General features: G+C 41.2%; 1 protein-coding gene across 1 annotated transcript in view; it reads right to left on the bottom strand.

Moving 5' to 3' along the window:
- HDAC2 (histone deacetylase 2) overlaps positions 1 to 9,511 on the bottom strand; it is a 33,859-nt gene extending 24,348 nt beyond the window's left edge. Inside the window, exon 1 of the mRNA XM_052645688.1 lies at positions 9,245 to 9,511. Coding sequence (XP_052501648.1) covers positions 9,245 to 9,296 — 52 coding nt within the window. The 5' untranslated portion in view covers positions 9,297 to 9,511. The remainder of the gene's footprint in view (positions 1 to 9,244) is intronic.
- Positions 9,512 to 27,685: the final 18,174 nt, after the last annotated feature.

Raw genomic sequence — 27,685 nt, 5'->3', positions numbered from 1 at the left:
ATAAAATAGCTTTCCTTAGTTGCAAAAACCTATGGATTTCATTCACCTCATGTAAATGGTCAGTAATGTAATTTGGGGGCTCCCCAGGTGGTGCAGTACCAGTGCAGGAGACATGGGTCCAACCCCTGAGTCGGGGCGATCTCCTAGCTAGGAAATGGCAACCGACTCCAATATTTTTGTCTGAAAAATTCCATGGAAAGAGGAGCCTGGCAGGTTACAGACCATGCAGTCGCAAAGAGTCAGACACAACTGAGCAAGGACACAATGTAATTTGGGCATTTAAAATGTTACCCTGATTTTCATCATAATACTAAACAATGCTTTACCAGTGAAATAAGTATTCAGAAAAATTAGCTTTGAAGTGGTTCCTTGAATACAACAAACTTTGTCAATGTGAAGTAATTAACAAAAAGATTTAGGCATTACCTGCAAAATTTTCAAAACTGCTCATTCTTCAAGAAGCTCCCAGAATAGAAGTGGCTACTAAGGTCTACAATCTCTTTTCTTTAAAGTTCTGGAGACTAGATATATTTGATTTTATAAATGTAATATGATGTATCTGCCACATATTATGTGGCAACCTTAAGTCTGGGCCGCATTCTGTAAGCAAACATTAATATTTCTGCAGCAAAAATGTCTAAATATTCAAAATAAGTGGATGATAAAAAAGATGGTAAATATTAATTCAAGTTAAGCTTTGATTCCAAATGAGTTGTAAAATTTTGTTTTCACTTTTCAGATAATTTTGGATTTCAGGACTATGAAATTAACCTTTATGCCTAAAGAAAAGTTGATGAAAAAATGATTCAAGAAAAAACAGAGAGCTACTGTATTATTTTTGTCTTCCATAGACTAGATAGACCACTAGTGACTTTAACACACTGGCTGCTTCTTGAAATACTGTCTTGGTTTCCATGATACCACTTTCCTGGATTTCATACCACCCCACAGCCATTCTTCCACCAACCTTTATTTATCAAGTCTTTCCAGTTCATTCATTCATCTCACACATCAAGAGCCTACTGTGTGCCAGGCGGGTGCTTGAGTAAGTAAGTGAATCAACAGTGCTGCTCTAAATCCTCTTCTGTCAGGAATAAGGCACCTAACTGCTCAAAATTCAGAAACTTAGGAGGCATCTTTAATTTAGTGATCACAAAGTCCCAACTCCATTTCCAACCCAATCAACAAATTCTATCAGTTTTACTCCTAAAATCTCTCTTTAAATATGTCCATGTCTATCAGTTGCATTCATTACTTTGTATGTGGACCAATATATACTCAATTCTTACTTTCAGTCTTACATTCTATCACTTTCTCATCCTTTCTCTACTTTCCAGACACTTAAAAAAACTTCAGTGGCTTTCTGCTTCCTGAATAAAGTCCAAATCTCTAACCACACAGTCTTGGGTGGTCTGGCCCTCTACTGCCTGGCCTGAACCTATAGTTTCCCATGTCTTCCCCTTAGCTTCCTCTCTGTTAAGCACACCAGGTCTCTTCTAACTATGCAGCCTTTGAAGTCTGCAGTGTCTTATGAAAGAAAACTCTTTTAAGGAGGCTGCCCCATTCTATGCCTTCAGGGGCTTGCCTTGTCTAAATTTACCCTACCAAGGTCCCCTCACTTACTATCCAACATAGTCCTACCTTTCCTTCTTAAAAACATTTGTAATTAAAAATATTTTTTATATTGGAGTATAGTTGATTTACAATGTCATGTTAGTTTCAAGTGTACGGAAAAGTGATTCAAGCATACTCACACATCTATCTATTCTTTTTCACACTCTTTTCCCATATAGGTGACTACAGGACATTAAGTAGACTTCCCTGTGCCATACAGTATTATACCGATTATCTATTTTATATACAATAGTTTGTAGATGTTAATCACAAACTCCCAATTTATCCCCCCTTCCCACCCTTCCCCTCTGGTAGCCATAAATTTGTTTCCTAAGTCTGAATCTGTTTTGTACATAAATTCATCTATATTATCTTTTTAGGTTCCACACACAAATGGTATCATGATATTTGTCTTTCTCTGACTTACCTTTCACTTGGCAAGACATCTCTAAGTCCATCCATGTTGCTGCAAATGGCATTATTTCATTCTTTTTACGACTGAGTAACATTCCATCATTAGTGTGTGTGTGTGTGTGTTGCATTTTCTTTAGCCACTCTTTTGTTAGTGGACAGTTAGGCTCCTTCCATGTCGTGATGACTGTAAACAGTACTGCAATAAACACCGGGGGACGTGTATCTTTTCAAGTCAGGTTTCTCCAGATATATGCCTCTCTGCTCAATCATGTCTGACTTTTTGTGACCCTATCGACTGTAGCCTGCCCGGCTCCTCTGTCCATGGGATTCTCCTGCAAGAATACTGGAGTGGGGTGCCAATTACTCCTCTAGGGAATCTTCTTCAGATATATGCCTAGGAGTGGGATTGCTGAATCATAAGGTACCTCCATTTTTAGATTTTTAAGGAAAGCCTCGATACTGTTCTCCATAGTGGCTGTATCAATTTACATTTCAATCAACAGTGTAGAAGGGTTCCCTTTTTTGCACACTCTCTCCAGTATTTATTTCTAACATAGTCTTTTATTTTCTTCTTAGGATTTCAATCTTTTGTCTACACAACACAGATTAAGGACTTTAACTCCACTTAATATTTCTGAACTCAAAATTGACACCACCCCAACACTTGAACTTTAAATCTGATCTCATCCACCTTTCAATGCTATTATCATATCCAAAGAGATAACCTTTCTCCCCAATCGCAATAGTTTCCTTTAAGGATGTGTCAACACAAGCATTTAAAGTTTTTGTTAATTACTAATACTTTTTTTTTTGGTATCAGAGAAACCCTTTCTTTTCTTTCTTTATGGTAGCAGTGGCAATAGTTCAAAACTTGTGTCACCAAAGGAAAAAAGAAAAATCTTTTAGGTACCAGGTGTTGCTCTCTCCTTGGACATTAAAACTAGACTATGTAGAAAGGATAGATGGTGAGCTGAGTCAGATACACAAATCTATTTTCATGGAGAAAATAAATAAAATGCCACTCATCCTGCCTGTCTGTAACTTGAGTGGAATCCAGCTGTAAAAGTATAAGGTATTTATCATTTATTCATCAATAATGCAAGAAACCCTATATCTTTATTAAGGCTGGTAGAAGTATCAGTTCAGTTCAGTTCAGTTGCTCAGTCGTGTCTGACTCTTTGTGATCCCTGTCCATTACCAACTCCCAGAGTTCACTCAGACTCACATCCATCAAGTCAGTGATGCCATCTAGCCATCTCATCCTCTGTCATCCCCTTCTCCTCCTGCCCCCAATCCTTCCCAGCATCAGGGTCTTTTCCAATGAGTCAACTCTTCTCATGAGGTGGCCAAAGTATTGGAGTTTCAGCTTTAGCATCATTCCTTCCAAAGAACACCCAGGACTGATCTCCTTTAGGATGGACTAGTTGGATCTCCTTGCAGTCCAAGGGACTCTCAAGAGTCTTCTCCAACACCACAGTTCAAAAGCATCAATTCTTCGGCGCTCAGCTTTCTTCACAGTCTAACTCTCACATCCATACATGATGGAAAAACCATAGCCTTGACTAGACAGACCTTTGTTCGCAAGGTAAGGACCTTTGTTCTCTGCTTTTGAATATGCTGTCTAGGTTGGTCATAACTTTCCTTCCAAGGAGTAAGCGTCTTTTAATTTCATGGCTGCAATCACCATCTGCAGTGATTTTGGCGCCCCCAAAAATAAAGTCTGACACTGTTTCCACTGTTTCCCCATCTAATTCCCATGAAGTAATGGGACCAGATGCCATGATCTTCGTTTTCTGAATTTTGAGCTTTAAGCCAACTTTTTCACTCTCCTCTTTCACTTTCATTAAGAGGCTTTTTAGTTCCTGTTCACTTTCTGCCATAAGGAGCCACCCCACGCCAGAGGCCAGGGGTAGAGGCCAGGAGGAGCAACCCCACGCCCGAGTTCAGGGGTGGTGGCTGAGAGGAGCAACCCCATGTCCAAGGAGCGGTGGCTGTGTGGGAGCAGGAGGGCTGAGAAGAGCTACTCCACGTTCAAGGTCAGGAGAGGTGGCCGTGAGGAGATACCCCTCATCCAAGGTAAGGAGCAGTGGCTGCGCTTTGCTGGAGCAGCCGTGAAAAGATACCCCACGTCCAAGGTAAGAGAAACTCAAGTAAGACGGTAGGTGTTGCAAGAGGGCATCAGAGGGCAGACACACTGAAACCATAATCACAGAAAACTAGCCAAACTAATCACACTAGGACCACAGCCTTGTCTAACTCAATGAAACTAAGCCATGCCATGTGGGGCCACCCAAGACGGGCGGGTCATGGTGGAGAGGTCTGACAGAATGCGGTCCACTGGAGAAGGGAATGGCAAACCACTTTCTTTGGAAGGACTGACACTAAAGCTGAAACTCCAGTACTTTGGCCACCTCACGCGAAGAGTTGACTCATTGGAAAAGACTCTGATGCTGGGAAGGATTGGGGGCAGGAGGAGAAGGGGACGACCGAGGATGAGATGGCTGGATGGCATCACTGACTTGATGGATGTGAGTCTGAGTGAACTCTGGGAGTTGGTGATGGACAGGGAGGCCTGGCGTGCTGCAATTCATGGGGTCACAAAGAGTCGGACACAACTGAGCAACTGAACTGAACTCAGTATTCTTGCCTTGAGAACCCCATGAACAGTATGAAATGGTAGAAGTATAGACATCAGCAAAACAGATTTTATCCTCATGAAGTTTATACTACAGTAGGAAGACAAAAATTAGGTGTAATTGATAGCAGAAAAACAGTAACAGGGATTAAGGTAAAAGGGAAAAGCTTCTCTGTTAAGGTGAAATCTGAAGGAAGAAAATGGTAAAAAAAAAAAAAACCTTGGGAAAGAGAATTCAAGTATATGAAAATCTCAGTCTTATGTTTTGCCATGTTTAAATAAATGATGTGGAATAAAACCACTGGTATTTATGAACTACTGCTATAATTCAGTATCCAGATTGCCTCCAAAGAAAAGATTACCTATTTCATGGATAATAATGTTTATACTATATCTAAGAACCCATGCAGATATATTAAAGACTACCTAGCAAAAGGCTTGGGCTTCCCTGGTGGTTCAGCAGTAAAGAATCTGCCTGTAATGCAGGAGACCCAGGTTTGATCCCTGGGTCAGGAAGATCCCTTGGAGGAGGGCATGGCAACCCACTCCAATACTCCTGCCTAGAGAATCCCATGGACAGAGGAGTCTGACAGGCTGCAGTCCATAGGGTTGCACAGTGTCGGACACAGCTGAGCAACTAAGCAGCAGCAGCAAAAGGCTCTGGCATCACTGTTATAAATAAAATCTAAGGAAATCTGCCAATAGTTGACTGCCAAGCAGAATTCTTATAATGTGCTACAGTAGACTCGGTGTATACTGGGAGACTTGATATTGGTAACTTTTATAGTCTATCTTTGTGCAGTGCTGAGTGATTTTCTCTGAACCACTTTTCTCCAAATCTTATGATGAACCCTATCAGAGAACCCTATCAGAAAAATACAACACCGAGCAATGCATATAATCATATAAATTGTGATATACAACCTTATTATTAATATATTGTATATACAATAAAATAGATACTAAAGGTAACTGGCCTCAAGCTAATTTAAAGCAAACTACAGTTAACATTTCTTGATAAAGTATTACTGATGTATGTATCAGTACATACAGATACATGTACATGTATCAGAGCCTAGCACAGCTTCGTTTGCTAATTATATTTAAGTACAGAAATCACATCATTTTATTTTTTTCTCTTTTGCCATGTGGCATGTGGGATCTTAGTTCCCTGACCAGGGACTGAAACCACGCCCCTTGCAGGGGAAGCTCCATGACCACTTGACTACCAGGGAATTCCTAGAAATCACATTATTTTAAAGCCAGAAGGGATATATAACTATATCGTTTAATAGATTATCAACAATCTTGCAGTATATACTAGATGATCAAGATTTAGGAAACGAGTCATGAGCCAGAAGCTGCAAAAGTAAAAATTTCTCTTGTGCGTGCAGTTGCTTCCGTCATGTCCGACTGTTGGCAACCCTATGGACCGTAGCTTGCCAGCCTCCCCTGTCCATGCGGCTCTCCAGGCAAGAATACTAGAGTGGGTTGCTTTTCCATTCTCCAGGGGATCTTCCCCGCCCAGGGATCAAACCTGCATCTCCTGCATTGCCTGTAGCTTTTTAACCCATGAGCCAGTGGGGAAGCCCCAAAACTTCTCTTACTTTTCCTCAAAGGTCTAAGGATATTTCATCCATCAATGCCTTGAAACTCTCATTCCAGTGGCCTAAATGGTATGATACTGAGTCTGTAATGTGAACAGAGAAAAGAACATACGTCTTTAGAAGTCCCTTCCATTTGCTAGACACTCTCTGTCACCAAGAGTAGGCCTACTGGTCCCAGTAAGCCTAAAGGTAGGAGGATCCCTATGGCTGCAGAATTCGCTATACCTCACTGCTTCCCTCTTGATCTTTCTTCCTTCTACTTCCTTTACAACAAATTAAAAACAGCTATTCTAGTTTTATAGATTATTGACACTGACACTATTATTTTCGACACTGATGTTGTTGCTTAGCTGCCATGTGGTGTTTGAGAGACCCTGTGGACTATAGCCTGCCAGGCTCCTCTGTCCACAGGACTTCCCCTGGCAAGGAATACTGGATGTTTGTCTATCTTAGAGTCAGTTCTCTGATGTACAAGCTCTTTCCTCACAATTGAAAAAAAAAACTACTATCACTATCCTTATAAGCTGACAAAATAGGGTTTTCCTGGTGATGAAAATCTAAGCTTTTGGAATTAACTATCCACAGCTTAACATACTATCACCTACAAAGAATTAGCATAATGATACCTATTCATTTTAATAACCTGTGCAAAATATTTTATTAGCCCACCCTCACAAAAAGAACCCAAAGCATATTCCCAATGTAAGCAATTACATATTCCATTCTAAAAATTGGTCAAGGAAGAGCCATAGACAAAAGACAGATAACCTAACCAGAGACATCTAAACATTCAATTATACACCTGCTGTTGGCCATCAGATGAAGCAGCGGAATGGTCCACTATAAAGTATTGACTAAATCACAAAGATTACTCTTTCTATCAAGTCTGCATCCTGCCCTTGGGATCAATACTTGCTCCCATCCCCTCAATGAAGGCTCACTGTAAATGGGCCCAGGAAAAGAATAGCTGTTGATAAAACTGCTACTTAAGTGTACCTTCTGGTTCTGCAGTTCAAGCCTGGTGACAAGAAGTTTCAAGCAGCTCACTTCATCAGAGTCTATCACTGTCAACAGCAACTAACAGCTGCAGGCAGAGCCTTAGTACCAGTTACCCTAACCTTTTAAAACCCTTCTTCTCTACCCCAAGCCCTGCTAACACATCTCTAAACTTTAGAAACAATATAATTTTAAAAATTAACTTACACACATGGTTATTTACTTTTTCAGTTTGGTCATGGAACCCAAGTCAAGGCCAGTGACCCAAAATATGCATGAACTCTTAAAAATTAACTCTAAAGGGAACTTCAGTAATTTACATTAAAATTAAAATCTACTCCCATCTCCACCCCTTCATGATGGCATAATTTCAAATCAATTTGTATCACATATACATGCAGTCTTCTCAAAAAATATTTTAAAAACATGGCTGTTAATATTTAACACTTAGATTTCTTCTGTAAGATTTTAGATTTTTCCACAAATTACACAGGTGGTTATTTTATATAAACAGGGATGAAAATGATTCATGCTTGCTAACTGAAGAGACATGATATGGCCATTTTAAAATTAAAGTCTAGATTTATTCTGACCTAGTCCTCTAAGATCTTTCCATCAGTCTATGATTTTACGATTTATGATACATTGAATGTAGGAAACAGCTTCCAAAATTTTTATTGCTTCACACAAATCAGATGGACTTTCAGGTCCCTGAACCTAGCTTCTTTGTTAAATTTTAGAATTTCTTCTCTGGAGAGTAACCTAACTAGGAACCATTTACCAAGTTAATGTCTTCGTGCAAACTATAAAAAAGGTAACCACTTCTTTTAGTTTAATTTAGACTAGCACAGGAAACGGGATTCAAAAAGACTTACCGCTCAAATTGCAAATGAAGTCAGGACCTCTAAAACGAAATAATTTGATTTTTATAATTTACTGTTCCATGAGCTCAAGCTTATCTGATTATTTAGTACTTTCTGCCGTACTCCTCAAAGTTTTCCAACACCAGGACTCCCACCACCTAGAAACAGCTTTCGCAAGCCAGATGCCAAACCTATCGGTCCTACACCTCCAAAGCAGGGTGTATTTCCTGATCGAACAAAGAGCAACAAAGAAGTGGGTGGTAACCGCCTCTCAGAGAGGCAAGCCAGGACCCATTGAGGCTGATGTACAACACAAGCAGCAACAGCGACAACACGTTGCCCCACCACCGTCGCATTTCCCGTGAAGACTGACTACCTCAAACTCGAAAACCCTTATTATTTATTGAGGAAGTGAAGCTCTTTCATTTAAGTGCTGAGAAAGTGGCGCTCAGAGAACCCGGCAAACAAAGGAAAGGGATGGAGCCCACGCAAAACAGGGGTGCGAACGAGCCTCCAGGTGGACGTGGGCCGCCGCCCTCAGGGGCTACTCTCCAGCACCCAACCCGGTCGAGGGGTCCAGGGCGAGGCCGGCGGCAGAGAAAAGGAGGAGACGCTCGGGCCAGCCGGGGACACAGAGGAGGGAAGAGGCGGGGAGGGGAGGGATGGGGGCTGGAGGGGCGGAGCTCTCGGGGCCGTGGGGCTTTGTGTGCAGTCTGGGCCGGGGTAGCTGTTTGGGCCCGCGAGGAGAAATCGGGTGCAGGCGGCCGGAGCAGGGGACCCCCAAAACCTCCCTCCCACGAGCGGCGGGCGGGACAGGCGCGAGCAAGGGCCGTCCCCTTCGCACCAGCACCAAGCCAGGGCAGGCCGGCGGCGGACCGCACTGCCGGAACGAGAGGGGCCGGAGGGAAAGTGGGGCGTCCGTTTAGCTCCCCGAGGAGGCTGCCGGACGGCGTCGGGTCGGGAACGGGTTAAGATGCTGCCAAAAGTCGGTCCCTCCTCCTGACCCCTCAGCACCCGGCGCGACAACTCGCGACGGCGGCCGCAGAGCCGATGCGGCTCCGGGCCCGGCGCCACAGCCCTGGGCCGCCCACCCTCCCGCCTGCCCGGCGTCTCACCATCATAGTAGTAGCAGACTTTCTTCTTGCCGCCTCCTTGACTGTACGCCATGGGCTCCCCGGCCACCGCCGCCTCCGGCTCCTCCTCTTGCGGCTGCTGCTACTGCTGCCTCCGCGGCTCCGGCGGGGAGAGAAGAAGGCTGGGGCGAAGGTGGAGGGTGGCAGTCCCGCGGGGAAGGGCAGGCCGGAGGGAGGAGAGGAGGGGGGTGCCGGGAGGGCTGGGTACCGCCCGGCCGAAGGGCCGAGAGCGCGGACCAGGGGGTGGCAGCGGCGCCAACTCGCGACACTGGGGAGGGGGAGGGGGGCGCCAAACTACCTCCGGGGGCCGAGGGGAGGTGGGGCGGGTCCACTGCGACTCCACGGGGGAGGAGGGGGCAAGAGGCTTCTTCAATTTGGGAAAAGAGGCTTTCTTATGATGCGCAACTTGCCCAGGACGGCTACCCTATACAGTCGTAAAAGGATTTTTTTTTTAAAGAGCGGCTTTCGCTTTTACATTAGGTAGGTAAAGGGAGCATGGAGCCGGGTGAACGCTTTCCCCCTTCGGATCTTTGCGCAGTGGTTGCGCCTATCCTGAGCCTGCGCAGTCGGCGCCTCCCCAACCGTAGCCCGGGCCGCCTGGACCCCCTCCGCGAAGTCCCACGCTGCTCCCCTCCCCCTCTGTCGCGAAGCTCCCGCCGGGGCGGACCACGTGCTCTGAGCCGGGCGCAGAGAGACCACTATCCCACCCCTTCGACCTTCTTGAACCCGCCGAGCTGCAACCCACGATCCCTGTACTGGGTCGTCGTGCATTTCATTTATTTTTTTCATTTTCTACTGATAATCGCTCAGAGGAGGTTTTGACCTCGGAAGAGGTCCCCCCTATTAAGGGGACCTATTGCAGACATTAAAGAGCAGAGAGTACTGCCTGACTTTAAATAGGCAGTTATGGCATGCATGTATGTGTTAGGGTTCTAAGTAATTTATGATGTATTTCATTTATATGTGTTAACTCGATTGAGACTCCCAACAACTGGGAGTAAGCTGGGACGTTAAGTATTGTTTCTAGTTCTTCTTTATAAATGGACTTTATAAAGCACTTGGTCCTCTCCAAGGCTGATGGTCTGGGGTTTGATTTCAGCCTTTCTCTAAAGTCCACACATCCTAGCTACTCCATTATGACTGCTTCTGCTGGCCGGGCACTGGAAGATGGCAGCATAAAGTTCAGAGAAAGGACTTTCAGAACTTTGGGACGTTACAAATACCTTTGCCCCTGTGTTCAATAAGTCATCAAACATGGAGCCTTTTCAGCCACCCACCTTGTAGGTGATTGGGGTGGGGGTGGGGGATGCTCTTTATACCATTTATTGTTTATAAGTGCAGACTCAGTCACTCAGCCCTGTCTGACTCTGCGATCCCGTGGACTGTGCGGCCCCCCCCCCCGCCCCAGGAGCAGGTTGCCATTTCCTCTTCAAGGGGAATCTTCCTGATCCAGGGTTGGAACTCCGGTCTCCTACATTGGCAGGTGAATTCCTTACCATTGAGCCATCTGGGAAGCCCATTTACCATTTATACATTTCCCCAAATACACATTCTCTCCCATCCCTATCAAAAAACAAACAAAAAGTCCTTATTGAAGCAGGAATCATTGGGAGCCAGTAACAAAATTATCCTTTTTATTTTGCTAGTAAATATTTGACTTCAAAATCTCCAGGTAGTTCATACTTAGAGCAGCAATTTTCCTGGACCTCACCCCCACGAGATCTAGAAAAAATAAATCCAAGGTAGCCTTCATCTCCCTCTACCTAAGTCCATGCTTTTAGCAAGCACCCAGGTAAGGGACACAGTTGGTACAAGAATCAGAGTGAGAAACTTTGACTTTAGAGGTTAAAAATTACATGATACTATTTTACAACGTTTATGCTATCAAGCCCCAAATCAACTTGGTATATTCTGAGAACAAAATAAGTTAATTTAGTAGAAACTAACATTCTCAGAGCCAGGAGAGTGGAAACTGAAAGGAGACTCTGTTTGCTTCTGGAAGACTTCCTTGACTTTACTTCTTCCCAAACCTCCAGTCTGTTTTTTCTGCCCCTTACTTGGTAGTTGTGACTTGTACACTTTTAGCTCAACGCTCACCATACTGCAGTTGTCTGCAACTTCTCTGAACTTCTCATTAGAACAGTGTCATGAGAAGACAATGTTTGTCTTGCAGGTAAGTATATCTGTATGCGTAAATCATTCGATTGTCTGAATTGCTTCATCTGTAAAATGGGGCAGTATTACTTGGAGAGTAATTCTTCATATGAATATAGAGTGCCTCAAATAAGAAAATTAATATAGAATAGATTTTTTAAAAAATATTTATTTGGCTGCCTTGGGTCTTAGTTGTGACACACAGGGCTCAGTAGTAGTGGTGCTTGGGCTTAGTTGCTCCGTGGCATGTGGGATCTTAGTTTCCCGACCAGAGACTGAACCTGTGTCCCCTACACTGCAAGACAGATTCTTAATCACTGGACCACTAGGTAAGTCCCCAGAATAGTTTTTAAACAATGAGGAACTATGTGAATACAAGCGAGTATTATGATTATTGTTATAATACTAGTAATAATTACTATTATTGGCATCCATGGAACCTACCTTTGAACACGTGAAAAGAGCCTGGACATATATTTACATATTTTGATTGGTCTAGGAACTTGTTATTTTAACTTTTTTAATAATTTTATTATTTTTAATTTTTAATTGAAGTATAGTTGATTTACAATGTGTTAGTTTCTGATGTACAGCAAAGTGTATATACATATATATATACTTTTAAAGCTTATATATGCATACTTTTTTATTTTCCTTTTCATTTAGGCTGTTTCAGTTCAGTTCAGTTCAGTCGCTCAGTCATATCCGATGCTTTGTAACCCCATGAACTGTAGCACACCAGGCCTCCCTGTCCATCACCATCTCCCGGAGTTCACTTAAACTCATGTCCATTGAGTCAGTGATGCCATCCAGCCATCTCATCCTCTGTCGTCCCCTTCTCCTCCTGCCCGCAATCCGTCCCAGCATCAGGGTCTTTTCCAGTGAGTCAACTCTTCTCATGAGGTGGCCAAAGTACTGGAGTTTCAGCCTCAGCATCAGTCCTTCCAATGAAAACCCAGGACTGAACTCCTTTAGGATGGACTGGTTGGACCCCTTTGCAGTCCAAGGGACTCTCAAGAGTCTTCTCCAACATCACAGTTCAAAAGCGTCAATTCTTTGGCGCTCAGCCTTCTTCACAGTCCAACACTCACATCCATACATGACCTCTGGAAAAACCATAGCCTTGACTAGATGGACCTTTGTTGGCAAAGTAATGTCTCTGCTTTTGAATATGCTGTCTAGGTTGATCATAACTTTCCTTCCAAGGATTAAGCCACTTTTAATTTCATGGCTGCAGTCACCATCTGCAGTGATTTTGGAGCCCAAAAAATAAAGTCTGACGCTGTTTCCACAGTTTCTCCATCTATTTCCCATAAAGTGATGGGACCAGATGCCGTGATTGTTTTCTGAATATTGAGCTTTAAGCCAACTTTTTCACTCTCCTCTTTCACTTTCATCAAGAGACTTTTTAGTTCCTCTTCACTTTCTGCCATAAGGGTGGTGTCATCTGCATATCTGAGGTGATTGATATTTCTCCCGGCAGTCTTGATTCTAGCTTGTGCTTCTTCTAGCCCAGCGTTTCTCATGATGTACTCTGCATAGAAGTTAAATAAGCAGGGTGACAATATACAGCCTTGACATACTCCTTTTCCTATTTGAAACCAGTCTGTTGTTCCATGCCCAGTTCTAACTGTTGCTTCCTGAGCTGCATATAGGTTTCTCAAGAGGCAGGTCAGGTGGTCTGGTATTCCCATCTCTTTCAGAATTTTCCACAGTTTATTGTGATCCACACAGTCAAAGGCTTTGGCATAGTCAATAAAGCAGAAATAGATGCTTTTCTGGAACTCTCTTGCTTTTTCGATGATCCAGCGGATGTTGGCAACTTGATCTCTCGTTCCTCTGCCTTTTCTAAAAGCTTGAACATTTGGAAGTTCACGGTTCACATATTGCTGAAGCCTGGCTTGAGGAATTTTGAGCATTACTTGACTAGCATGTGAAATGAGTGCAATTGTGTGGTAGTTTGAGCATTCTTTGGCGTTGCCTTTCTTTTGGATTGGAATGAAAACTGACCTTTTCCAGTCCTGTGGCCACTGCTGAGTTTTCCAAATTTGCTGACATATTGAGTGCAGTACTTTCACAGCATCATCTTTCAGGATTTGAAATAGCTCAACTGGAATTCCATCACCTCTACTAGCTTTGTTCATAGTGATGCTTTCTAAGGCCCACTTGACTTCACATTCCAGGATGTCTGTCTGTAGGTGAGTGATCACACTATCATGATTATCTGGGTCATGAAGCTCTTTTTTGTACAGTTCTTCTGTGTATTCTTGCCAACTCTTCTTAATATCTTCTGCTTCTGTTAGGTCCATACCATTTCTGTCCTTTATCAAGCCCATCTTTGCATGAAATGTTCCCTTGGTATCTCTAATTTTCTTGAAAAGATCTCTAGTCTTTCCCATTCTGTTGTTTTCCTCTGTTTCTTTGCATTGTTTGCTGAGGAAGGCTTTCTTATCTCTCCTTGCTATTCTTTGGAACTCTGCATTCAGATGCTTATATCTTTCCTTTTCTCGTTGCTTTTCTCTTCTCTTCTTTTCACAGCGATTTGTAAGGCCTCCCCAGACAGCCATTTTTCTTTTTTGCATTTCTTTTCCATGGGGATGGTCTTGATCCCTGTCTCCTGTACAATGTCACGAACCTCTGTCCATAGTTCATCAGACACTCTTATCAGATCTCACTCCCTTGAATCTATTTCTCACTTCCACTCTATAATCATAAGGCTGTTTAAGACATTAAATACAGTTCCCTGTACTATACAGTAGGACTTTGTTGTTCATCTATTTTATATATTGTAATTTTTATCTGCTAATTCCAATCTCCTAGTTTATCCCTGCCCCATCTTCTTTCCCCTTTAGTAACCATAAGTTTGTATTCTATGTCTGTGAGTCTGTTTCTGTTTTGTAAGTAAGTTCATTTGTATCATATTTTAGATTTCATATATAAGTGATATATAGTATTTGTCCTCTTTCAGTTTATTTTACTTAGTATGATCATCTCTGCATTCATCCATGTTGCTGCAAATAGCGTTATTTCACTTTCTTATGTCTCAGGAATACTCCATTGTGTGGTGTGTGTGTGTGTGTGTGTGTGTGTGTGTGTGTGTAGCACATCTCTTTATCCATTCATCTGTTGATGGGCATTTAGGTTGCTTCCATGTCTTGGCTATTGTAAATATTGCTGCAATGAACATTGGGGTACATGTATCTTTTCAAATTATGGTTTTTCCAGATTTATGCCCAGGAGTGGGCTTGCTGGATCATATGGCAAGTCTATTTTTAGTTTTTTTAAGGAATTCCATACTGTTTTCCATAGTGGCTGCACCAATTTACATTCCCACCAACAGTGTGGGAGGAATCTGTTTTCTCCACACTGTCTCTAGCATTTGTTACTTCAGACTTTTTAATGATGGCCATTCTGACCAGTGTGAGGTGATACCTCATTTTAGTTTTGATTTGCAATTCTCTAGTAGTTAGCAATGTTGAGCATCTTTCCATTTACCTACTGGCCATCTGTATGTCTTCAGAGAAATATTTATTTAGGTCTTCTGCCTATTTTTTGATTGAGTTGTTTGGTTTTTTTGTTATTGAGTTGTATGAGCTGTTTGTATATCTTGGAAATTAAGCCCTTGTTGGTTGCGTCCTTTGCAAATATTTTCTCCCAGTCTGTGGGTTGTCTTTTCATTTCATTTCCTTTGCTGTGCAAACGCATATAAGTTTAATTAGGGCCCATTTGTTTAGTTTTGCTCTTATTTGTATTACCTTGGGAGACTGACCTAAGAAAATATTGCTACAGTTCATAAACTCTTCTAGGAGTTTTATAATGTTATGTCTTATATTTAAGTCTTTAAGCTATTTTGAGTTTATTTTTGTGTGTGATTTGAGGAAGTGTTCTAACTTCATTAACTTATGTGTGGCTGTCCAGCTTTCCCAACACCACTTGCTGAAGAGAGTCTTTTCTCTGTTGTGTATATTCTTGCCTCCTTTGTTGAAGATTACTTGACCGTGTGTGGGTTTATTTTGGGCTCTCTATTCTGTTCCATTGATATATATGTCTGTTTTTGTGCCAATACCATACTGTTTTGATACTGTAGCTTTGTAGTATGTTTGAAGTTTGGGAAGGTTATGCCTCCAGCTTTATTCTTTTTCTTCAGGATTTCTTTGGCAACTCTGTTTTTTTTTTTTTTTTTTTTTTTTAATGGTTCCATATGAATTTTAGGATGATTTTTTCTAGTTCTGTGAAAAATGTCATCAGTAAGTTAATAGCAATCTCATTAAATCTTTAGATTGCTTTGGGTAGTATGGCCATTTTAACAATATTAATTCTTCCAATTAATGTGGCTCCTCCGGCAGACCTGGGCTGGGTCCTGCTTACATCCCTCAGTTGCAGCTTGGACCACGCTCCAGCCCCTTCAGTCTGTCTCCACACAGCCAACCCCAGTTTTTTCCTGCATCTGTCCACTGAAGCCTGAGTTTTAGCATCCAGCTCCCATGTACACTAGCAGCTATGCTGTCCAGCTGAGGAGTGTAGGAAGTGGCCAGGACCCTCTGTGCTGGTGTCTGTCCATTTTGCCTGCTACAGTCCAGCTGCAGTGCTCTCCTCTAAGCCTCTGAGGCTCCTTTTCAGTCTGGTGACAGAGGTTTCAGGGTGAGAGAACCTTGCATCTTTCATAGCTCTCTCCCAGGGGTGCAGGTCCATCCTGATTTTTTTTTTCCTTTCATCCTTCCTGGTTGTGTAACAACCTTTCTTGCATTGGGTTGGAGCTCTCAGTCCAATGATTTTGGTTGTATGAGATTTGCCAGCCTTCAGGAGGTATTGTTGTTCTTCAGTCTCTGAGTCTTTGTGACCCCATGGACTGTCATCCACAAGGCTCCTCTGTCTTTCCCTGTCTTCTAGAGTTTGCTTAAATTCATGTCCATTTAGTCCGTGATGCTATCTAACTGTCTCATCCTCTGCCACCCCCTCTTCCTTTGGCCTCCAATCTTTCCCTGAATCAGGGTCTTTTCCAAAGAGATTGAGTCAGCTCTTTGCATCAGGTGGCCAAAGGACTGGAGCTTCAGCTTCAGTATCAGTTCTTCCAATGAATATTCAGGGTTGATTTCCTTTAGGATTGACTGGTTTGATCTCATTGCAGTCCAAGAGACTTCCCTAATAGCTCAGTGGGTAAAGAATTCACTTGCAGTGCAGGAGACACAGGAGACATGGGTTTGCTTTCTGGGCCAGGAAAGATGCCCTGGAGGAAGAGATGGCAAACCACTCCAGTATTCCTGCCTGGAAAATTCCATGGACAGAGTCGCAAAGAACTGGACACAACTGAGCACATGGCACACATCCAGTAGGTATTTTGTGAGAATTATTCCACAGAATTTTGATGTATTTGTGGGAGGAGGTGAGCTCCATGTCTTTCTATTCTGCCCTCTTGAGCTCCACCCTATTATTTAACAATTTGAAATCAACAGAGTAAATTATTTTGCCCCTAGAAACTGGTATTGGAGAAGGAGTTTGGTATACCAATAATTCTGCCCATGACAAGTATGTGCCTAAATATCCATAGTGAACTTTAGATCATTAAAGCTAAACCTGGAATCAGGTTATTGAAACCTATTGACAAGTTTATTTCCATATTCCAACTCATCTCTCTCAAACCTTTTTACCATTAGAAAAAAGGGAGTTTTAGACAATAATCAGTAGAAGGAAACAATTGAGTGCAGGGATAATTCACAGCATGCATAAATGAGGATTTTCTTTATTCTCAAACTGTTTTTCTTTATTTCCTGCTCCGTCTACATGGACTTTTTTTTTTTTTTTTTCAGTCTTGAAGATGTTCAGTGTTTTGAGGTTATCTAATTGAATGATCTGTTAAATGGATTATTTAGGAACATGACTGTCTAGAAACTGATTGCCTCAACTTATACCGAAAATTAAACCCTGCTATTAACTGCAGCAGATAGTTTAAGTTTTGGTTGCTATAAAATTATTCATATAAGCTTGTTTCTACCCTAAGGAAATTTAGATTGCTTAGTGTTAAATTCTATGTAGCAATTCCATAAGGTAATACAGAAGGTAAAGTATAGTGACTAACAGTAGGGTGTTGTCACAAACTGAAACAGCCTCAAGCTGAATTCTGATTTCCTTGTAAGCTTGGTGCCTATTTTTACACAATAGTATAAACTGTAACTCATAAATCTAAATATTAGTACCAAAACACTGAATGCTATTTGAACTGTATATTTGTGTAATAAAATTTAAAATCCCTCATATTCCTTAAAAATATGTTTCTGAGTTATAACTTATCTACTAAATTATTCAGTTACATGAAACCTTTTGAATCACCTCTGTGAGCTTGTTGAGTATTACTTTGCCTATAACCCTCAAAACATAGTATTACTTTGATGTACTCCATCTACTTGCATAAATTTTCTAGTAAAATTCTATACCCACACTGTTTCTAAGGAAATCTGCTTGCTAGTATCACCTAATTACTCTATATTTGTATCTTACTTCTTCCTCTGTCATGTCTCAGTATTTTAAACTGATTGATATGTTTGCTACTAATTTCCTGGGAATTAAATGGCCCTCTGCTGTATTGCCTGCTAATGAGGCACAATCGAGGAGCGGGTTTCAGGATGAAAAGTGGGTTTAAAGACAGATGCCTGAGCAGTGTCTGGATTGTTACAACTTTCCTCCAGCTATGGGAACTTCATCACCATGCTGGGGGCACTGTCCATCTGTGTTTTTAGACTTCTGTTGGTTCCACTGGAGAGCCCCAACAATTGTAAGCAACACTTTCTTTCAGGGGACACCCTTTTCACCTCCAGAACTGTCCTTCTTGAATGGAAGCCACACATTAATTTTTCCACTTCCAGATCAGAATAATGTGTACCCAGGGGTAGTCATAAGAGACTCAGATGATTATGGACATCTCTCTGAAACAGGGCCATCCTTAGTTACTTGGAAGGACTTCCCAGAGCGATAACTGACTCATTTAGTACACTCTGTGATTGGTAATCTCAATGATGGGAGTCAATTACTTAGAAAAGGTGGTTAGAAATGTATCCCTGAGTTTAGCTAAGGTGATCAGCAATGCTGCCTGAGCCTTAGAAAGTAGTCAGGCCCGCCTTAACTCACTGGCCAGAATTGTTATAGAATTGCCATAGATGGCAGATTCTGAACTGTCCCTTAATTAATTAAGGGATTAATCCAAATGTACCTGGATTAATGCCTCAGACCAAGTAGAGAGGTCAAATCAGAGCTGTAAGGAGAAAACTGCTGGCTTTCTAAGGTAGACTTCAATGGTTTATGGTATTTCAGGAACCTGGGGGCATGATTGAGGTCAGCATTACAGACTGGCCTTACTCTGCTACTAGGCTGTTGATGACAGTGCCTTAATTAAATGCTGTATGAGAAAAATTGAATGACACCTTTGTCAGATTAATCAGAGTGGTCAACAGAATTCTGTATCCAAATGAAAATGGCAGTTCTGCCAAGAACGTGTAGGGTAGGTTGGCGGAAGAGGCAGGTCTTCCATGACCCTGAGTGTCCTTGCACGTCCTTGCTGAGCACACCAGATTGCGAGGCTTCTCCATCTCCCAAGACTGAGCAGTTTCTGTAGCTGGTCACACAGACAGCTGAGTAGGTCAAGGTCACCATAACGTGACTATCTTCTAACTGCCTGCTCTCAGGGTTGGGGAGACTGGCTTGCCACTGGTTCTTCAAGAAGCCTGGACTCTTGAATTCCTCTTTTGTGTCAACCCGCTCTGTGTACAGGTGTCATCTGGGTCCGTTACATACTCCCCTGTGGGGCTTGGGAGCAAGAGGAAGGACGTGAGAATGTTGGTGCTCATGCTGCTGGCTGTTCTGTGAGCAATAAAGTACTTTGTCTCTGATCCAGGATCAGTCTCCTGACTTCAGTTAGAGTCCATGAAACTGTGACAGGTTAATTTGTAAGCTTGAAAGAAGGGATATAATCTCAAGTACTTCACAATTTATAACCATGTAACACCAAAACGTTGTTAACAGTGAGAAATTTTCTCTTATACTGTGAACCTACAGATATTTTAAGATGAATATCTAACTCAAGATTAATATCTACATGGTATTTCCAGCTACAAGTGTACCTCATTTTACTGTGCTTTGCAGATACTGTTTTTTTCTTTCTTTTTTTTCTTTTTACAAATTGAAAGTTTGTGGCAATCCTGCATGAAGCAAGGTTGTTGTCATTATGTTTTTTTCCAGATAGCATTTGCTTACTTCATGTTTCTTTGACACATTTTGGTACTTCTTGCACTGTTTTAAACTCGTTTATTATTGTTATAGTTATTATTATGGTCTATGATCAGTGACCTTTAATATTACTACTATGACTTGCAGAAGGCTCAGATAATGGTTAGCACCTTTTAGCAATTAAGTATTTTTAAGTCAAGATATTTACATTGTTTCTTTAGAAATAATCCTATTTAATAGGCTACATACTATTTAATCATGGCTGTCTAGAGTCAAACCAGCAGCGTCTCTGTGTTATCCCTAAACTTTAGAACTACTTATAGCAGCCAATAAAGATTTCTGCTACTCCCAGTGGAAAATTATTAAGTATATTCATAATAAACATTTATCAGAATTTAGCTTACCTCATTTTATTTAGTTAAACAAATCTTTTCCATTATTTCCTTTATTATTCACTGCTTTCCATTCCATTACTGTGTAAACTCATTGACTAGGTAGAGTTGAAACAGGGTTAATTGTTCTCCTTTTATTTCTTCATTTAATTGTCATTCTACTAAAGTTTTAAGACAATAAGAAACACCTAAAATTGTAGATCCCCTAAAAGTTAATCTGAAAATTCAACTTTGATATAATAAAATTATATTTCAAATCATTTAGAGAATAATTTTTTTTTTTTTTGGCCTCATAGCAGTGGGTTCTTAGTTCCCCAGCAAGGGATGGAACCTGTGAACCCTGCACTGGACACATGGAGTCTTAACCACTGGACTGCCAAGAAAGTCCCTGGAAAACAATCTTGATGGAGTTTTCTGATTATAAAAGTGCTTGCGTTGGTATTTAGTTGGTGCCTAGCAAAATTCTAATGAATTTTTCTTTCCTTCCCTTTTCCTTCTTCCTCCCTCTTTCCTTTCCTTTTCCGCTTCTTTCAGTACTATCTATACTCTCAATACTGCCTTGCTAACAGCATAGATATGAAGCTAGAATGGTTTCTATAATGTGAATTTTTGTAGATTTTATGAATTTTGACTCCTAAAAATTTGGAATATATCCTACTGCGAAGAAGATTTTGAGCCTTATGTGTAGTAAAATTATTCTATTTTTCAAATCAAAGAAGGTTTGATGACAACTTCACAATTTTCTGATTAGTAGTTCCTAGCTGAAGTATTAGACGAAAGAACTGTGCTGTTGATAACAGTGAGAACATACAGGCCTTGGGATGTGCAGTGGTCCCCTCTTGGCAGTGCAGTGCCTTCCCTTGTACCCTGTTTATTATGATCTCTGAAACAGGTGTTCTTATGCTCCAGTGTGCATAAAAATCGCTGGAAATGCCAGTTCTTTGGCCCAGTGCCTACATTTCTGAATCAGAAAGTCTGGAATAAGACCAGGGAATCTGCATTTTAGCAAACTCCTCAAGAAGGATTCTGATATAGGTGACCCAAAATCCACGCATTGGGAAACATTACCAATGCTTGGTATCTATTTTCCTGCATGGACTGTACAGCTCATGGAATTCTTTAGGCCAGAATACTGGAGTGGGTAGGCTTTCCCTTCTCCAGGGGATCTTCCCAACCCAAGGATTGAACCCAAGTCTCCTGCATTGCAGGCGGATTCTTTACCAACTGAGCCACAAGGGAAGCCCTATTTTCCCGTAGGTCTTTGCAATCCACTGAGACTTTTGGCCAAAGTTTTCTTATTGTGAATCGTTAAGCTAAGTTAACTAGGTAAGCTAGTGGGGCTGACACCTTCCTGTTGCCACCATTATGAAATTAACGGGTTACCTGCAAGTAACAGTTTATGTATAAAATTTTGTATAGAATTTGAGTTTTATAGGATAAAAATATACATAGACTGAATTTTTTAAAAAATCACCTATCATCCATCTCTTTCCAGTTGAGATGTCCCTTGCTAACATTCTGTCATATATACTCCTCTACTTTTTAAGTGCATATGTATCCATGTAAGCACATAAGAACATACATTATAACACAAAAAGAGAAGCTGAGTGTTTATATACTGCTTTATAATACATACAGTTTTAAATTTGTCTTTATTTTTTCAATAATACAATAATTTTCTGTATAAATAAATAACCATTTCATGAATAATATGTTTAAGCAAACCTCTATTTAGATTAAAAAAAAAAAAGCCTTGACTCACAAAACAGAGCTTTCTTCAAATCTATAATGGATTTTTATGTTTTTGTCCAACATTTACCTTAAAAATCTTTTGATATATAGTTGTCTATGATTAGGGTCATTACAATTAAATTATAAAACTATGCCTTTATGAAGCAGAGGGGGAAACTGTAGCTCTGGTTTTTGTCTGCCTACCACCTTTTTGCTTCTCTCTACTGGTTCTTAAAGGAGAACTGCACCTTAAAGCATCCTGCTCTGCCCTTCGACCCCCCACCTTGGATCACGATCCTGGAAGGGTTGTTAATCACGTTGCCTCCCTTCTCCTGTCCCAGGCATGTGCTTGTGATCCCAGTTGGACCAGAGCACTCCCCCAGACATTGCTGATAAAGCAAATTGAGAGACTTATTTTATCTACTCTTGGCTGTCTTCCCTGGCCTTAAGGAGAAGGCTGTTTGTACAAAGAGCAACTGAGAGAAATACAGAGGGAATTAGAAAATGATAGATGATTGATAGGTAGATAGCTAGAGAGATGCATGAATGGACAATGGATGGATAGATATCAATAGATAGGAAAGATTTGAACCTCTGTATCTAGCCATGCCTAAAAGTTACAACTATCTCTGGACTCCCTAGTAATGTAGAATAAATTCTCTCTCTCTCTCTCTCTTTTTTTTTTTTTGCTTAAACTAAGTTGATTTGGATCTCTGTCACTTATAACCATTTATATAACCATGACAGCCTTGATAATACATGAAGAAAATTATTTTAATATCTATATACACATTTATTTCCTATCATCTGGCCCATTATTTTAAAACATAAAATTTCTGCTCTCAACCTTGCATGATTTGTCATTAGCCTCTCCCCTGGTGGCTCAAATGGTAAAGAGTCTGCCTGCAGTACAGGAGACCTGGGTTTGATACCTGGGTTGGGAAGATCCCCTGGAGAAGGAAATGGCAACCCACTCCAGTATTCTTGCCTGGAAAATCCCATGGCTGGAGGAGCCTGGTAGACTACAGTTCATGGGTTCTCCAAAGAGTCGGACATAACTGAGCTACTTCACTCTCTTTCTCCATCTGCCTATCTAAGCATCCAACTTTGCAGAATACTGCACTTTAAGGAATGATGAACGTTTTAGAAGACTGAAAATTTGTATTGAACTAAAAAGTTTGCATGTTCTCACATTTCAAAGTATTATTCTATGATATTCTTTTAAATGCTTCTCCTGTGCAATGAAAATATGGTTTCAATTATAAAACTATAAGTTACTCATAGCTTTTTAAGAACACATATTCTGTAAAAGACTGTTATATAACTCTGTATGGCAGTTGCACTTTCTCCTTTTGTGCAAACTTATCTGGTTGTATTTTCACCATCTTCTCGCAGCATGGGCATCATTTTTGACACAATTGTTGTGCAGGAACATATCAAGCTAAGGAAGAATGCTTGACATCATTCTGTAAGCTTAGGATACAAATGCTGTTACATCTCTTATTCTTACACTTTGTAGTTTGAAAATTCACATACCATATTTAACAGGAAGCATAGTGTCCCTTCTTAATGTTTTTCCTCCCAGATTGTCCAAGAACTCTGAGAGATGACCAAATTCAAAGATTATTCCTGGAAAATAGACGGCAGTGACGTCTGCAGTAGCTCTTTATTGCCACAAGGTGTCACAGAAGAGTTTGCATGGCCTGACCACCCTCTGCTACAAAGCAGCACTTGCTGGTCCAAGCCCCTGTCTAGAATCCATGACATCCCTCTGTACTGTATTCCCATTTTCCAAAGATCAGCCAAAGCACAACCATCCCATGAGTGTCGCTAGATTCAGAGGATCTTTAGGAGCAAGTCTTGCTGGTGCCCAAGCCAGCCCTATCCCATGAAAACTTACCTCCTTTTCTTTTAGGGGCTAAGGGAGAGCTATTTACTTTGACATACTTTTTAACTTTCAGAATAAGTTGCAAGGATAGAACTCGAGAGTTCTGTACACTGCTTGCCAGGTTTGCCAATTATTCACATACATTTTTTTTTTCCTGAAACATTTAAAAGTAGGTTGAAAACATTTCAGTATGATCTCCTGAGAACTAAGACATTCCCTTACACGATCAGAGTAGACTTATAAGAATTAGGAGATTTAATATTTGTATAATACCACTACCTAACCCAGAGCCTAGGTTAACATTTCCACAACTTTCCCAATAATATCTTCATAACTATTTCCCTCTCCCCACCCAGTTTAAGAGCTAATCCCAGATCGTGTGTTGAGTTTAGCTGTGATGTCTCTTGAGTCCCCTCTAATCTGTAACAGTTCTTCAGCCTTTGATTGTGTTTCTTGATTTTCGCATTTTTTGAGGCGTACAACCAACTAATTTGTAGAATGCCTTTCTGCTTGTGTTTATCTGATATTTCTCATTATTAGATTGAATTTTTTACAGAAATGCCACTGGAGTGATGCGTCCTTCTTAGTACATTGTGTTAGGAGACACATGATATCTACTTTCCTCTTCTTTGGTCGTGTTAACTTTGATCACTAGGTTAAGACGGTGTCTACAGGTTTCTCCATCATATAGTTTTTTATTTTTCCCCTTGTAAATAGTAAGGTAGTTGAGGGGAGATACTTTGAAACTCCCCATGGGGTTGCTTAGTATTTCTTACAGCATAGTGGCTGAGTTCTATGATAAACATGCCAGGATAACAAAGTCAAAGAACATGACATTTTTGGTGACTTTTGCCTCACAAGTCATATAACTTCACTTCTACAGCACTTTCTTGGATGAAGTGGTTACCAAAGTGTACCCCAATTCAAGAAGAGGGGATACAGAGCTCACTGCTTGATGGGTGGAATGTCAGGGCCACACTAAAGGCAACACCAGGGATTGAAAGTGTTGGCAGTCAGTTTTGAAAAATGCTGTCTGCCACACTGGGCTGCACTTCCATGCCTACTCAGCCGAAGCCCTTTTCTCCCCCTAGCTGTGACATCCCTTCCACTTTGTGTGCCCTGTCTGTTTAATTGTCAGCCCCTGGAAATGCTCTTAAGATTGGAATTCTCGGGGGAGCTCTGTTCTTAACATCCAGTGGGTTTGTTGGTGGCCCAGTCTTTCTTCGTGACTCTTGCTGACATCCAACACAGATATCCAGGTGAAAGGTGGTACATTCCTGTAAGCCTGGTAAGCAAAGAAGAGAATGCACCCCGCCCCCCAAAAAAGATCCCCACCTTGTCCTCAATCCCAGAACCACTTAGAAGCAGTGGTTGACTTTGTAATCTCCTTAGTCTTCAGTTCCCTTTGGATACCACTTTTATACTCTGGTCCTAGGATATAGGCATCCTAACAATTGAATACTTCCACTCTTCTGCTCCAAGACTGTCTAAGTTCCATGCTAGATTTCTAAGGCAGTGGAAACTTTTGGAGTCAGACTCTAGTCTCTATGTTCTACTCTTCAAATGGACTAAGACTTTTAAAATATCCTATTTGTAAGGTATTTAGTAGTTGTGAAGATGAGGAGCTGAAGGAAGTAACAATCTGCCTCAGTGACTTAGTCAAAACTTCTATTTTTAATTAGAGAGTATCATATGTATATGTATATTACAAATGGGCAAAATATCTAAACAGACATTTCACCTATAAAGATATACAGATATCAAAACATAAAATGTTCAGTCTCATTAACCATTAAGGAAATTACATCAAAATCACAATGAGCTACCACTACACACCCGTTAGAATGGCTAAAATGAAAAGACTGTCTATACCATGTTGCAAAGGTGTGGTGAGAATATAAAGTGATACAGTCACTTTGGAAAACAATTTGGCAGTTTCTTTAAAAATTAAACTTTTTAACTTATTATATTATCTATCATATTATCCAGCTATTCCACACCTAAATATTTATCAAAGACCAGGCTTCCCTGGTGGCTCGGACAGTAAAGAATCCACCTGCAATGTGGGAGGCCTGGGTTCCATCCCTGGGTTGGGACGATCCCCTGGAGGAGCGCATGGCAACCGACTCCAGTATTCTTGCTTGGAGAAACCCCATGGACCGAAGAGCCTGCTGAGGTAAAGTCTGTGGGGTTGCAAAGAGCAACTAAGCACACATTTATCAAAAAGAAATGAAAGAATATGCTCATACAAAGATTTGTACATGAATGTTTATAACAGCTTCATTTTCAATAGCCCCAAACTTGAAACAATGTGTCCATTAACAAGTAAATGGATAAACAAATTGTAGGGCATCTATGCAAAGGAATACTATTCAGTGTTTAAAAAGTAATGGACTATTGATATACAAAGCACCATGAATGAATTGCAAAATCATTACGATGAGTAAAAGAAGCCAGACAAAAATAAATGCATAGTGTATAATTCCAAGTATATAACATTCTAGAAAATGCAACTGATCTATAGTGACAGAAAGCAGATCAGTGGTTGCCTGGAGATGAAAGAAGCATTGGGGAGGAGCAGAAGACGGAGGATTATAAAAGGGCAAAAGGAGATTTTGGAAGTGATGGGTAGGGTCTTCATTTTAATTATGATGATTTTCACAGGTTGAAATTCATCAGATTGTGTACTTCAAACATATGCAGTTTGTTGTTCGCCAGTTATATCTGCTAAGTGGAAAAGCAGTATCATGTACTCAAATGTACGTACCTATTACACTTGCTTGCAATAGGAACATGTTTCAATTCATGGGCTGTGGGATAAGAATGATGCTTTTAAGGGACTCCTATTCCCCTTATGCTTTGATCTTTCTAGGATCCCAATTGTGATGAATTTAAGAATACTGAAGGTGCTTCATCCAGAAGGGCTGAAGCTACCACAGGAAATGAAGAAGTCTAATAGCCAGTGAAGCAGCCCCTTTGCTGCTGTTTCTACTATTCCTGTAACAGGTCCTGAAACTGAGTGGGGCTCTGTGGGTTCCCAGGCATGGAGGCTGTTCTGGCCCCACTTCTTATAGGCAAGACCTCAGCCTGATGGCCTTCCTGAGTTCCAAAAGGTGGATTCAAACAGTTGCTGATCAAGGGAGGAGCAGCCAAGGAACTACCCGAGACAAGGTTAAATGGAGCAAAGAAGCTCATCAAGATTAGGAGACTACTTGGTACAGATTAAGGGCAGGCAAGCCCTGGTCACACCCTAATCTTGTCAGAGAGCTCACCTTTGGCCCACTGTTATAAAAACCCTCAATAAGTTTTCAGACACATAGTCCTTCAAGGCAGAAGAAGCCTGATGTGTCTCCCTTTAACTCCAAACCAATGAAACTATCCTTTTCTGCTTCACTCAAAACTCCTGTCTCCAGGATTTGACTGTCATTGGTGAATAGAGGCCGAGCTTTCAGTAACAGGTCCTTGAGTGTCCACTGAGAAGATGCTCTAGCATCAGCCACATACTGCACCCAGAACACTATACCAGTGAATAGATTCAAGGGATTAGATCTGGTAGACAGAGTGCCTGAAGAATTATGGACGGAGGTTTGTAACATTGTACAGGAGGCAGTGACCAAAACCATCCCTAAGAAAAAAATTCAAGAGGGCAAAGTGGTTGTTGGAGGAGGCCTTACAAACAGCTGAGAAAAGAAGAGAAGTGAAGGGCAAGAGAGAAAGGGAAAGATATACCCAACTGAATGCAGTTTCAGAGAACAGCAAGGAGAGATAAGAAAGCCTTATGTGAACAGTGCCAAGAAATAGAGCAGACAGTAGAATGGGAAAGACTAGAGATCTCTTCAAGGAAATCAGAGATACCAAGGGAACATTTCATGCAATGATGAGCACAATAAAGGAGAGAAATGGCAAGGACCTAACAGAAACAGACGAGATTAAGAAGAAGAGGTGGCAAGCGTACACAGAAGAATATACACAAAAGACCTTAATGACCTGGATAACCATGATGGTGTGGTCACTCACCTAGAGTCAGACATCCTGGAGTGT

Source organism: Budorcas taxicolor, chromosome 9, assembly GCF_023091745.1.
Source record: "Budorcas taxicolor isolate Tak-1 chromosome 9, Takin1.1, whole genome shotgun sequence".
Lineage (NCBI taxonomy): Eukaryota > Metazoa > Chordata > Mammalia > Artiodactyla > Bovidae > Budorcas > Budorcas taxicolor.
The sequence above is the reverse complement of the archived record's forward strand: the minus strand, read 5'-3'. Positions and strand labels throughout refer to the sequence as shown.